General features: G+C 50.1%; 1 protein-coding gene across 2 annotated transcripts in view; it reads right to left on the bottom strand.

Moving 5' to 3' along the window:
- LOC147009339 (uncharacterized) overlaps positions 1-13,792 on the bottom strand; it is a 152,736-nt gene extending 138,944 nt beyond the window's left edge. The window contains exons 1-2 of one of the 2 annotated variants that reach the window (XM_085861695.1): positions 12,835-13,792; positions 3,598-3,738 (exon numbers count right to left, since the gene is read on the bottom strand). In XM_085861695.1, the coding sequence (XP_085717821.1) occupies positions 3,598-3,738; positions 12,835-12,985 (292 nt within the window). In that variant the 5' untranslated portion in view covers positions 12,986-13,792. The remainder of the gene's footprint in view (positions 1-3,597; positions 3,739-12,834) is intronic. The other variant, XM_085861694.1, reaches the window with a different exon arrangement.
- Between the last annotated feature and the right edge of the window lie 759 nt (positions 13,793-14,551).

Raw genomic sequence — 14,551 nt, 5'->3', positions numbered from 1 at the left:
GCCAACAAACAAACCTTGCAACAACATCAGTAGTGACTGAAGAATGAACTGCACAGCTGCTTCTGTTGATGACATCTGTTCTCTGGTTGGATATACATCATTAGAAGAGTCAACTGCCTTTATGTCACTCTTGATAAGCTTGGCAACTGTGTTTATCATTCGTATTTTCTCAATATTGGGGTCCTCTTTCTTCTGTTCCTCGTAAAAGTCATGGAGAATATTGCTGCTGTTCGTCTAAAAGTTACAACATTTGGCTTCCCATTCAGCTCGGTTATTATGATATTGTCACCAAAATGTTCCATGAGTTTACTCTTCATATGTGTAAAGCCATAAGCTGCAACCTCTGAACCCAAAAGACCTATCTCCATTTTCTCAATCAAGTCTGTTATTGTAATCTGTTGATCATCATTTTCCTCCAGGTACTTTGCAACCAACAGGAATGCTTCATATCTTTCTGCTTCTTTAGGTCTGCCAAGCCTTTGTTTCTTTGCAACACTACATAGTCCAGAGGAATGTTGCTGTGGAACCTGCTTCCCAGTCCTGAAGTTGAAATTACAGCTTTGATGGTAAACTGCATCGGCTGCGATTAGGTCAAGCGCATATGCAATTCTGCCTGAAACTAACGTAGACCATTCATCTTTCCTTTGTGCACATGAATGCAAGAAAATATTTTGGAAAAATGTGGTTCTTACAGTATAGACATCCATGCCATCACGCTTTTCTCATTGTAAGTAGTTGGTTCACCGCAAAACAAACAGTGCTTGTCCAAACTGAATGTTGGCGTTTCTGAACGAAGGATACACAGTGAGGGCTGATCTTGTTCAGTTACGTTTTCCTGTGCCTTTGCAATCGTCTGTGGACGAGTGAAAACCTGTCGGCATTCTGTGTGTACTCGCTGACCTTTATGAGTTCTTGTACTACTTTCTTGCTGCTCACTGGCACTGTTGATACTCTCGCTCCCCTTTTCTCGTAGGATTGCAGTATCCTGACCATCTTCTAAACTCTTCTCGCAGAAAACACACTCAGCCATAGCTATCCGTAATTCATGAAATAACAGAGCAGAAACAATACAAACGAGCATCCATTGCAGAGAAAGTCTTCGATATCCCCCCGCCATAGTAAATGAGGACAAGTAGCAAAAGGCACCAGTTCAATTTTTCTTGATGTGTGTACCAAATTTCATAAAGAAATAGTTAATAGTTTTGCAACTATGCTCTGGAAACAAAGGTTAACCTCAATTATTTCTTAATACCCAACTTGTTTCCATGGAAAATGACAGAAATTTTTTTGGGAGAAATTTCTAAATATCAAAAGGCACCAGTTCACCACTTGCTTGATATATGTACCAAATTTCGTAAATATATCTTGAGGGGATTTGTAGTTAAGCTCCGGAAACCAAATGTGACGGACGGACGGATGGGCGTATGTCCGTACGGAACCCATTTCTATATCCCCCGCCAACTTCGTTGGTTGGCGGGGGATAATTAGGGTTAGGGTTACGGCTCAATCGGATACAGTACTTAGATGCAAAGTTATAGTGAAAATATGAATTTTCTCTTAGGACAGAAGCTAATTTTCATATTATGCAAATTACACTTCTTTCCCATTCTCAGATTTTTTTAGGACTTTTAGTATGGTGATTAGGGGGTCTTACTGAAATGCACTGCAGTGGAAACAATTCTTTTGTAATTAGTGGTGGGTTACCCCCCTCAAATTTGCTACATTGACTAGACTATTACGATCTAGTGATGATGGGAATACATGTTTTAAATTTCAACTTGATTGGATGCATAGTCTGGCAGTTGGAGTTATTCGGTTATTTAATCTGGGTTCAATTTTTTCATTTGAATAAGGCTCACTTGCTTGTACCTGGATGGGTTTGAGGATAGAGAAGTACCAGCTGAAATGCGAATCCTATCCAGGTTCCTCCTGATGACTTCACCTCTGCTTTTTGCTTGTGTGGGTTCCTTCTGATTACTACTCCATTGCAGGCCTTTTGGTTTTCCATTTGATTGGAATTGAATTTATTTTTATCCCATTTAAATTCAATTAAATAATAATTTTTTTTTAATGTCATGGGTCAGGGTCAGGGTCAGGTGTCCAATCAAGGCGTCATCGGTGGTCCTCCTGATCTCTTGCATCAAAGTAGGACGTTTTGGTACCCGGTCATCACTGCCAGAAGTTATAAAGTGTTAGTTCTAATTATGTCTCTTGTTATTATTATTATTATTCTTTTAATGTTGAAGGCTGCAGTCATGGACTAAATAGTCCTCATCGAGGCTAAGCCTTAAATAAAAGAACTGCATTGATAGAAAAGTAAGGAAAGATAGAATAGTCTTAGAGTTTTTGTGTTTGGGAAGACATGAGAAGGTAAAGAGTTCGAGTTTGGCAGTGGAGGGGAAGAAACAAACATCGTAACGGCCCACCCTTGAGTTGCCAATGGCCACTTTGACTATGCAGCATCACACAATAATCATGTGATGTAGTGGCTTGTCGAATATTCCTTGGTCTCGCTAATTGTGGAGGTACACAAGCAGCAAGTTCTTGTGAGCAGAAACCGAAGTAATATCTGTAGAAAAAAGAAAGAGAGCCTACTTTGCGGCGTCATTTTAGCAGGTCGAGTTTTGAAGTCAGATTGGTAGAGTTGACAAGTCATATAACTTTGGGTTCAATTCTGTCCAGTAAGTATGTGGAGCTGGAACCTCCCCAGATGAGAGCAGTACTCTCTCTCTCCGGAGATGAATCAATCCTTTGTATAGTTGAAGCAACTCTTCAGAGGAAAAGAATCTTCGACATCTGAACAGGACTCCTAATTTCTTAAATTTGAAGAGAATTTGCATATTAGGTCACTGAATTCAACCACCAATTATTTTTGAGGTCAACATAAACCAAAAGATCAACATAAGCCAAAATTTCTGAAATTGTCAATTTTCATCCGATTGACTTGAAATTTAAACAGGATTCTCATTAAAATGACAATCATGAGTCACGTGGTCTGGCAGCCATATTGGATCCAAGGGAAAATCTTTGAAAATCTTTGCAGGAGAAACCGCTTAACCGATCGATGTAAAATTTAACTAATTGATCAAATACCCATGGGAAATATGGTTTGATAATGATGTCATCAGTCATGTGGTCTGGCAGCCATATTGGATCAAAGAGAAAAAACAACCCTAAAAAAACAAAACAGTTGGCTCGCACCAAGTCCTTCTCAAGACTGCAGGGTAAGATTCTGAGTTCAAATCCCACTCGCTGTTGAATTAATACCAGGTGGGGTTGACTGCCTGTCATCCTTCCGAGATCGGTAAAATGAGTGCCAGCATGCTCGTATACTGTGTCGGAGAAGCGACCCATCCAGAATTGTGTCCAATAGCCAAGGAGACTGCTTAGGCAGCACCAACGCTCTGCACAGAGTATGGTCCCAATGGATGGATGGATGGAATCCTCGTCTTTTGAAGACAAACAAGCCCACTTGGTTGACCATAATTTAATGGATCCGTTATTTTACAGAGTTTCAAACGAAATAATTTCATCATTAAAAAGAACAAATAAACAAGGAAAAACAGTGTGATGTTTTCCCTGTTGAGGTCGGCTTACCTTCGAGCAGTTGTGTTGCGTTGCTGGACTCCCTGGGGGGAGAATCTTGTGGTTCCTGCTTTACACGCTCATTTCTCAAAGAATCTTGCGAAGTCTGAAAATAACTTTGGAAAGTTTCTTTCATTCCCAGATGAACTTCTCCTGTAAAACATGTGATAATTTGTTTCTCACTCAGAAAGGCATTTACGTTTATAGAACTTTCACTGGAAGATCATTCTTTGGGGAACAAGCCTTACAGACTGGTAACCTGTTGTTTTTGTTTCTTACAAGAGTACCAAGCTTAACAGGCTGGTACCCTATTGATTTTGTTGCGTTTATTATTAGCTCACCTGGAATGTAGTTCCAGGGAGCTTATGGGATGGTGCGTCGTCCGTTCGTCGGTCCGTCCGTCCATCCGTAAACACTTTTAACTTCTTCTCCGAAACTGCTGATGGGATTGTGACCAAACTTAGATAAAATGATATTTGGAATGTTTCAACTCAAATATGTTCAAAACATTCAAATAAAAAAATATATATTTGAGGTCGAAGGGATCGACCATGGATCAAAGTGGGTCCAAGTCTTTGCTATCATGGTTTTAACTATTGATCGCGGTTTTAACTATGACAGCATTTTCCACGAACCTAACCCCCTAACCTAATTGGAGGGTTTACGTAGTAAATGTAGTAAAAGTAGTAAGCGTAGTGAACCTTCCAATATCCTGGGGGTTTGGTTCCTGGAAAATGCCGCGATAGTTGAAACTGCGATTGTGGAAACCAAGTGCCAATGGGAAGAGGGGGGGTTCGGTTCCTAGACTTCAAGAAAATATTGAGGAAGATTGACGGCAGCCAGAAATAAACACATTACAATTGACATAAACATGTAAATATACATACAAAGCGTGCTAACATTGAAATAAACATGTAAATACAATAAATAGTGTAAATTAAACAAAAACACAAGACTTTTACCTTTTAAATTTATTACAAAACAATGAGATGGGTGAGGGCAAGAACATTACATTGTCGCACTGTACGCACTGGAAATAGAAAACACAACACTTAGTTCGGGATGACGATGTTAGAGGGGGGAGATTTGAACGGGGAAAGGGTGAGCTGTGAGTGGAAGGCAGCAATTGGAATAGCAACAATAGCTTTATGACAAAGTCACCTGCAGCATTGCCACAATGGAGTGGAGCAACAGTAACATGATCCCTAACCACCTTACCATGAATCCCGATCTTGTCTGAATGGACAGGAAGCTGCGAGGTACGGCATCATCTTCCAGAAAAATCCTGTCTCGTCCGTGTTAAAAAATCTGCTTCGGCACCTCGATTTGTTTCATGAGACGCAGTTGAGAACGTGCTTTTGAGAATGAAGCATGACAATGGGGATTCAAGTCGGGATGTCAGAAATTGAGGGTTTGTGAATGAGGTTCGAAAACGGAATTGGATAATGAAGGTTTGGGAATGAGGTTCGACGATGGAGAAGGATAATGAAGGCTTGGGAATGAGGCTTGAAGGATAATGAAAGTTTGGTGAATGAGGTTCGAATATGGAGTTGGATACTGAAGGTTTGGGAATGAGGTTCGTCTATGGAGAAGGATAATGAAGGTTTGGGAATGAGATTTGACGATGGAGTTGGATAATGAAGGTTTGGGAATGAGGTTCAAAGGATAATGAAGATTTGCAAATGAGGTTTGAAGGATAATAAAGGCTTGGGAATGAAGTTCAAATACGGAGTTGGATAATGAAGGTTTAGGAGTGAGGAAGAGACAATGGGGAAGGTTCTACCTGCAATCATTGACCCCGTAATGGCAGCCCACAGATGCTGCATTTTCACCTCGAACCAACCAATCTAACAACTTGATATTTTCGCCCAACATCAAAACCTTTCTCTGTATTTTTGCAGAACGAGCTTTGTCCATCGCTTTATGTTTGGGCTCATTAAAAATGGTGTGTGAGAAACACCACAAGAATGATCGTGGGAGGTAATCGTTCATGCACAGGACGCAAGCAAAGACTCATCTCAACTCAAAAACCACGATTGGTCGAAATGAAATTCTGCGATAACGAAATTGGAACAAAATGCGTTGCCCACGATTGGTCAAAACCTGCAATATTAGAACCTGTTATATTTGAGGGTTTACTGTACCTAATGAATTCCTTCTGCTTCTCCTTAAAAACATTCCTTATCTCACTACTCAACCACCCTAGCCTCTTTATGCTAATAGTTTTACACATCATTGGAATGTACTTGATCTTGATCTTGAAATCCTTATGCCTGGTGTTGGCGCAGTGGTTAGGGCAGCGGTTTGGGATACAAAAGGTCCTGAGTTCAAGCCCCGTTGGGCCAATGAATTAATACACCAGGGGGTTGACTCAGCCTGTCATCTTTCCGAGGTCGGCGAAGTGAGTAGCAGTGTACTGGGCCGGTGTATACCCCGGTTAGAATATGTGTACCAGATCCCTGTGTCGTAAGAGGCGACCAGGGTTGCGACAGGAAGGGCATCTGGCGTAAAACCTGTGCCAAATCATTATGCGAATCATAACGGATGATCCGCTGTGGCGACCCTTAATGGGAGCAGCCGAAAGAAGAAGAAGAAGAAGAAGAAGAGGAAGAAGAAGAAGAGGAAGAAGAAGAAGAGGAATGTACTTGATCTGCACTATACACATTTGGTCCTGAAAGGTTTCCCATTTCTCTGATGCTGATTATCCTGTTGTTAAAGTCTCCCAATCTACATCACCCAATTCTCTCCTCCGACCCTCAAGGTTTGCCTTCCTGAAATCTATAGCCTTACCCTACTATCCTGAACTGTAACCGTTAACAGAATCTTTGCACACACAAAGTTATGGTCACTTGCTCCGAAATGCTCTCCTACCTCCACCTCCTCCACCACATTGGGATCGTGACTTAAAAGGAGGTCCAACACTGCACTCCCCCTCGTGGGCTTATCTACAAACTAGGTTAAAAAACAATCCTGGACTAAAACTAGGAAATCCTCATCTGCTCGGCCCTTTCCCTGTTCCTCCACCCAATTTATCCCTGGCAACTTAAAATCCCCCAAAATCAACACTCTTCCCTTACCACATGCTCTTATGAATTCTTCATATACTTCTCTTTCCTCCTCCTTTTCCTCTTCCTCTTCCTTCACACCAAGAGCCCCATAAAGGCATCCCACCAGTATCGTACTGTTTTTAGCTCACCTGGATTTTAATCCGGTGAGCTTAAGAGTGAGTGAGTGAGTGAGTGAGTGAGTGAGTAAACAAGTCAGTTATAATCGCTTGAACGAAACACAGGTTTCGACGAAATGTGGCCACAAGCTTCAGATCTGATGCCTAATGAAGGTGTATTGACCGCATCAAAATCTGCGCTCATTAAAAGGGGTCTATGGGTGGGTTGACCCCCCCTCCACCCCCCAAAAAGAGGTATTTGCTCTCTTCTCAGAAACCACACATTATTTTGATGAAACTTGACTAAAATCCTCATCACCTGTGATGTGCCAAAGTTTGTTCATGGCATTAAAAGAAATGAAATAAAATAAAAAACCCCGTGTCTCAAGGCATGTGCGGGGGGTTTGAGTGATTGCTCATGATCCAGGTGAGCTTCAGGACGTGCAGTCCTATTTTTACAATCTCTAATCCCTACCCACACAGAATCCTAAACATTAATTTCCTCCTTAATATCACTCCTTTCTCTCGAAGCAATGCTGACTTTTACCCAGATTGTAACACCTCCTCCTATATTCCCTCCTTCCCATCACACCGAAACACCTTGTGGTCTTCTAATCCTGTCTTCCAGTTACTCTCTTCCTTAAACCAAGTCTCACTCACTGCAACTATGTCGTACGCCTCACTATCTGATTTGGCCTCAAGATATTCCATTTTATTATTTAAACTCGTATAGAATATGTTTCACTTTTCCCTTCCTGGAATTCTATTTTCCTGCCTGGCCCTACTCATCACAATGACATCATCCGTTCCTTCCTTAATAGCTTCCCCACCCTCTGCTGACCGAAAAAAATCCTAAATTCCTTCCTCAATTCCCACTGCAAACCTTGCTGCCCCCTTTATATATAATATATAGACATCATTCCAGAAACACTCCCTTTGTCCCCAAAATGATTCCCACTACTTCTTAAATGTAAAACATTCCTCCTGACACCATTCTTCTAGCCACTGGTTGACGTCTATCACTCTGCTCATAATTTAACAGACCGCTGTCTCGATCGCTGAGGCTGATATTCACAAGGCCTGTGACACCTATCAGCCCAAATTCCTTTTAAATGTTGCTTTGGGAATTTTGCAATGAAGGGAAAAAAATGCATCGAAAGTGCATAGCGGTTGCGAATACGACACCTCTGAAGCGACTTTGGCTTCGCATCGCATTGAGCACCAAAATGGCAGCCATATGATTTTCCATCAGGATGAAATAGTGGGTGATTGGAGTCATGTCAGCTGTCCAAACAATTGGTGAGAAGGACTGTAGCAGAAACATGGACCACAAACAGACACAGACACAAACAAAGACACAGACACACACGTAATAAAAAAAAATACACCACAAGTCAAGGCACAAGGGATACCGAGAGTGTGGGCACAGACAATACTCCACTCACGTCAATCAGAGCTGCTTTGGCCGATGTGTTTATTTTTTAGCGCTGCTGTTTTTATTTTCTCCAATGCAAGTACACAAATATCCTGTCTTCTGGCATGAATTGGAGGATGTACAAGAACCCATGTTGTCCTTCAAGACAAGTAGCCGAGCTCTTGCCGGCACCTTGGCCAAATTCAAAATTTATGCCCGAACTTCCTGTGTTGGAATAGCAACCCATCCAGGATTGTCACTCCAGCCAAAAAAACGACTTCAGCAGATGCTCTGAAGACAGTCTGGTACATTATTTAATTGGAAGTGCACAAATAAATGCTTCTGTGCCCGATGATAAAAACAAGCGGAATTTCTGTCTGAAACAATTATAAATCGGTTCTTTGAAACAGAAAAATCACTGGTTCCATCAAACGTGGGTAGAGAGCGGGACCGTGCGTAGAGGGCGGGACCGTGGGTAGAGAGCGGGACCGTGGGTAGAGAGCGGGACCGTGGGTAGAGAGCGGGACCGTGGGTAGAGAGCGGGAGGGAGGGACCGTGAGGAGAGGAGGGAGGGACCGTGAGGAGAGGAGGGAGGGACCGTGAGGAGAGGGCGGGGCCGTGAGGAGAGGGCGGGGACGTGTGGAGAGGGCGGGGCCGTGTGGAGAGGGCGGGGCCGTGTGGAGAGGGCGGGGCCGTGTGGAGAGGGCGGGGCCGTGTGGAGAGGGCGGGGCCGTGTGGAGAGGGCGGGGCCGTGAGGAGAGGGCGGGGCCGTGAGGAGAGAGCGGGGCCAGGAGGAGAGAGCGGGGCCGTGTGGAGAGGGCGGGGCCGTGTGGAGAGAGCGGGACCGTGTGGAGAGAGCGGGACCGTGTGGAGAGAGCGGGACCGTGTGGAGAGAGCGGGACCGTGTGGAGAGAGCGGGGCCAGGAGGAGAGAGCGGGGCCAGGAGGAGAGAGCGGGGCCAGGAGGAGAGAGCGGGGCCAGGAGGAGAGAGCGGGGCCAGGAGGAGAGAGCGGGGCCAGGAGGAGAGAGCGGGGCCAGGAGGAGAGAGCGGGGCCAGGAGGAGAGAGCGGGGCCAGGAGGAGAGAGCGGGGCCAGGAGGAGAGAGCGGGGCCAGGAGGAGAGAGCGGGGCCAGGAGGAGAGAGCGGGGCCAGGAGGAGAGAGCGGGGCCAGGAGGAGAGAGCGGGGCCAGGAGGAGAGAGCGGGGCCAGGAGGAGAGAGCGGGGCCAGGAGGAGAGAGCGGGGCCAGGAGGAGAGAGCGGGGCCAGGAGGAGAGAGCGGGGCCATGCGGAGAGAGCGGGGCCATGCGGAGAGAGCGGGGCCATGCGGAGAGAGCGGGGCCATGCGGAGAGAGCGGGGCCATGCGGAGAGAGCGGGGCCATGCGGAGAGAGCGGGGCCATGCGGAGAGAGCGGGGCCATGCGGAGAGAGCGGGGCCATGCGGAGAGAGCGGGGCCATGCGGAGAGAGCGGGGCCATGCGGAGAGAGCGGGGCCATGCGGAGAGAGCGGGGCCATGCGGAGAGAGCGGGGCCATGCGGAGAGAGCGGGGCCATGCGGAGAGCGAGGCCATGCGGAGAGCGGGGCCATGCTGAGAGAGCGGGGCCATGCTGAGAGAGCGGGGCCATGCTGAGAGAGCGGGGCCATGCGGAGAGAGCGGGGCCATGCGGAGAGAGCGGGGCCATGCGGAGAGAGCGGGGCCATGCGGAGAGAGCGGGGCCATGCGGAGAGAGCGGGGCCATGCGGAGGGACCGCGACCATGCGGATGGAGCGCGACCATGCGGAGAGAGCGGGGCCATGCGGAGAGAGCGGGGCCATGCGGAGAGCGGGGCCATGCGGAGAGCGGGGCCATGCTGAGAGAGCGGGGCCATGCTGAGAGAGCGGGGCCATGCTGAGAGAGCGGGGCCATGCGGAGAGAGCGGGGCCATGCGGAGAGAGCGGGGCCATGCGGAGAGAGCGGGGCCATGCGGAGAGAGCGGGGCCATGCGGAGAGAGCGGGGCCATGCGGAGGGACCGCGACCATGCGGATGGAGCGCGACCATGCGGAGGGAGCGCGACCATGCGGAGGGAGCGCGACCATGCGGAGGGAGCGCGACCATGCGGAGGGAGCGCGACCATGCGGAGGGAGCGCGACCATGCGGAGGGAGCGCGACCATGCGGAGGGAGCGCGACCATGCGGAGGGAGCGCGACCATGCGGAGGGAGCGCGACCATGCGGAGGGAGCGCGACCATGCGGAGGGAGCGCGACCATGCGGAGGGAGCGCGACCATGCGGAGGGAGCGCGACCATGCGGAGGGAGCGCGACCATGCGGAGGGAGCGCGACCATGCGGAGGGAGCGCGACCATGCGGAGGGAGCGCGACCATGCGGAGGGAGCGCGACCATGCGGAGGGAGCGCGACCATGCGGAGGGAGCGCGACCATGCGGAGGGAGCGCGACCATGCGGAGGGAGCGCGACCATGCGGAAGGGAGCGCGACCATGCGGAAGGGAGCGCGACCATGCGGAAGGGAGCGCGACCATGCGGAAGGGAGCGCGACCATGCGGAAGGGAGCGCGACCATGCGGAAGGGAGCGCGACCATGCGGAAGGGAGCGCGACCATGCGGAAGGGAGCGCGACCATGCGGAAGGGAGCGGGACCATGCGGAGGGAGCGGGACCATGCGGAGGGAGCGGGACCATGCGGAGGGAGCGGGACAATGCGGAGGGAGCGGGACCATGCGGAGAGAAGACCATGAGGAGAGAGCGGGATTATGCAGAGGGAGCGGGACCATGTGGAGAGAGAGGGACCATGAGGAGAGAGCGGGACCATGAGGAGAGAGCGTGACAATGTGGAGAGAGCGGGACAATGTGGAGAGAGAGAGGGACAATGTGGAGAGAGAGAGGGACCTTGAGGAAAGAGCAGGACCATGAGAGAGAGAGCGGGACCGTGTGGAGAGAGCGGGACCGTGTGGAGGGAGCGGGACCGTGTGGAGGGAGCGGGACCGTGTGGAGGGAGCGGGACCGTGTGGAGGGAGCGGGACCGTGTGGAGGGAGCGGGACCGTGTGGAGGGAGCGGGACCGTGTGGAGGGAGCGGGACCGTGTGGAGGGAGCGGGACCGTGTGGAGGGAGCGGGACCGTGTGGAGGGAGCGGGACCGTGTGGAGGGAGCGGGACCGTGTGGAGGGAGCGGGACCGTGTGGAGGGAGCGGGACCGTGTGGAGGGAGCGGGACCGTGTGGAGGGAGCGGGACAGTGTGGAGGGAGCGGGACAGTGTGGAGGGAGCGGGACAGTGTGGAGGGAGCGGGACAGTGTGGAGGGAGCGGGACAGTGTGGAGGGAGCGGGACAGTGTGGAGGGAGCGGGACAGTGTGGAGGGAGCGGGACAGTGTGGAGGGAGCGGGACAATGTGGAGGGAGCGGGACAATGTGGAGGGAGCCGGACAATGTGGAGGGAGCCGGACAATGTGGAGGGAGCCGGACAATGTGGAGGGAGCCGGACAATGTGGAGGGAGCCGGACAATGTGGAGGGAGCCGGACAATGTGGAGGGAGCCGGACAATGTGGAGGGAGCCGGACAATGTGGAGGGAGCCGGACAATGTGGAGGGAGCCGGACAATGTGGAGGGAGCCGGACAATGTGGAGGGAGCCGGACAATGTGGAGGGAGCCGGACAATGTGGAGGGAGCGGGACAATGTGGAGGGAGCGGGACAATGTGGAGGGAGCGGGACAATGTGGAGGGAGCGGGACAATGTGGAGGGAGCGGGACAATGTGGAGGGAGCGGGACAATGTGGAGGGAGCGGGACAATGTGGAGGGAGCGGGACAATGTGGAGGGAGCGGGACAATGTGGAGGGAGCGGGACAATGTGGAGGGAGCGGGACAATGTGGAGGGAGCGGGACAATGTGGAGGGAGCGGGACAATGTGGAGGGAGCGGGACAATGTGGAGGGAGCGGGACAATGTGGAGGGAGCGGGACAATGTGGAGGGAGCGGGACAATGTGGAGGGAGCGGGACAATGTGGAGAGAGCGGGACCATGAGCAGGGAGTGGGACAATGAGGAGGGAGTGGGACAATGTGGAGGGAGTGGGACAATGTGGAGAGAGCGGGACCATGAGCAGGGAGTGGGACAATGAGGAGGGAGTGGGACAATGTGGAGGGAGCGGGACAATGTGGAGGGAGCGGGACAATGTGGAGAGAGCGGGACCATGAGCAGGGAGTGGGACAATGAGGAGGGAGTGGGACAATGTGGAGGGAGTGGGACAATGAGGAGGGAGTGGGACAATGTGGAGGGAGTGGGACAATGTGGAGAGAGCGGGACAATGTGGAGAGAGCGGGACAATGTGGAGGGAGCGGGACAATGTGGAGGGAGTGGGACAATGTGGAGAGAGCGGGACAATGTGGAGGGAGTGGGACAATGTGGAGGGAGCGGGACAATGTGGAGGGAGCGGGACAATGTGGAGGGAGCGGGACAATGTGGAGAGAGCGGGACAATGTGGAGGGAGTGGGACAATGTGGAGAGAGCGGGACAATGTGGAGGGAGTGGGACAATGTGGAGGGAGCGGGACAATGTGGAGGGAGCGGGACAATGTGGAGGGAGTGGGACAATGAGGAGGGAGTGGGACAATGTGGAGGGAGCGGGACAATGTGGAGGGAGTGGGACAATGTGGAGGGAGTGGGACAATGTGTAGAGACACCGCACGTACCGTGTCCCGACTCGTGACCCTCGGGTGGAGCGATCCTGGACCCGCAGTCCGTGTGAGAACCTTCCGGACCGAGCACGTTCCTTCCATCCGAGATACTCGTGGATCCCGGAGGATTCTCTCTGTGCTCCTCACACGAGAAATCTCGATTCATGGCGCACAGTACAGTACAGTGTAGTACAGTACAGTACAGTGCAGTGTAACGTAATCCCGCACAGTTCAGCAACAACGTGTGAGTGAAGACAGTGCACTGACTGAAGCGATCCCTGAAAACGAGTTCATTAATCAATTCCAATCCGCAGATTCGCCACAGATCGACGACGTCGTTAAACACATTCGGGTTTTGTTTCAAAAACTAAAAACTAACAAGAATTCCTGATCGAACCCCAATGGAGAACGAGAACCCACGGGCTCGTGTTTGGACCTTGAACATCAAAAACGGGACAATCAGAGCTTTCCGAACATCTTCATTGAAGCGTATTTTGTGTTTTTCACGGTGACTCGTCCACTTGGCTCAATACAACATAAATCCTCTAAATAATCTCCCAATTTAACATTTGTAAATTACCGACCAGTCATCGGCAGAGAATCCCCCCATCCAATAACACTCATCCAACCTTGGGACATCACCGCTGAACAGCCTGATCTACGTCATGAGAGATCAAAAAATAAACAGTTGTCATTCTTCTTCTTCTATTGCCTTTCTTCTTCTTCTTCTATTTACGCTTCTTCTTCGTCGCACTCATATTCTTCTGCTTCTTCATCCTCTGCAATTCTTATTCTTATTCTTTTCTGACAGCCGAACTCAAATGGTTTAATGGTTGAACCTACGAACTTGGTTAAATCAACCAATCTACCGCATGTTGTCGTGGGAAGGGGGAAAACTGATCGAAATTTTCATCGTTTGAAAGGATTCCACGAAAAAGTACACAAAGCTGGGAAGGGATCAGAGTTGTGGGCGGGGACGACGACAGTCAATCAGTTCGATGGGGCGGGGACTACGACCGTCAATCAGCCCGATGGGGGCGGGGACTACGACCGTCAATCAGCCCGATGGGGGCGGGACTACGACTGTCAATCAGCCCGATGAGGGCGGGGACTACGACCGTCAATCAGCCCGATGGGGGCGGGCCGAATCAGAGGGCCAATCAGACCGACGTGGCTGTGATTTACGTTGGAACATCATCAACACCGTCCGTGGAGGGCGGTCACGGGACCAATCGACAGTAACAACACACATGTATTTCTACAAAGTACGTACTATTTGGAATGTTACATCGTCTATAAAAGTACTGTGTATGTGCAGTAACCAACACAATGCGAGCACGTCCATAAAGTTTGTACTCCAGCATTTTAGTCCAGAAACCAATTTGGAAAAGGAGTTCATCATTAATGGTCCAGTCCTGGCAAACTTCAGTTTGACACGTTTTCGTTAAACGGTGTTGCCTCGGAACACCATTTTTGGTGCATACCGGACAAAAAAAAGTGTGGCTGGGTGTTTTTCGGCCCTTTGATGACGTCATCCCAAAAACAATCAAATACCGTTTGTTTTTGGATACATTGTCGAGTCTCGTATGAGAGCGGGGGGGGGGGGGCATGAGACAAGAGGGGCAGGAGAGGGACGGTGCTGGGAACATGGGGTATACAAGATGGACATTACAGGGGACTTTCAGGAAGGAAAGCAAGAGGTTTGAAGGAGGTGGTTTGGCGTGGATTAACG

The sequence above is a fragment of the Eptatretus burgeri genome, chromosome 17, assembly GCF_056783735.1.
Source record: "Eptatretus burgeri isolate ZD-2024b chromosome 17, Ebu_testis_v1, whole genome shotgun sequence".
NCBI lineage: Eukaryota > Metazoa > Chordata > Myxini > Myxiniformes > Myxinidae > Eptatretus > Eptatretus burgeri.
This window is presented reverse-complemented; position numbering and strand designations above follow the sequence as displayed.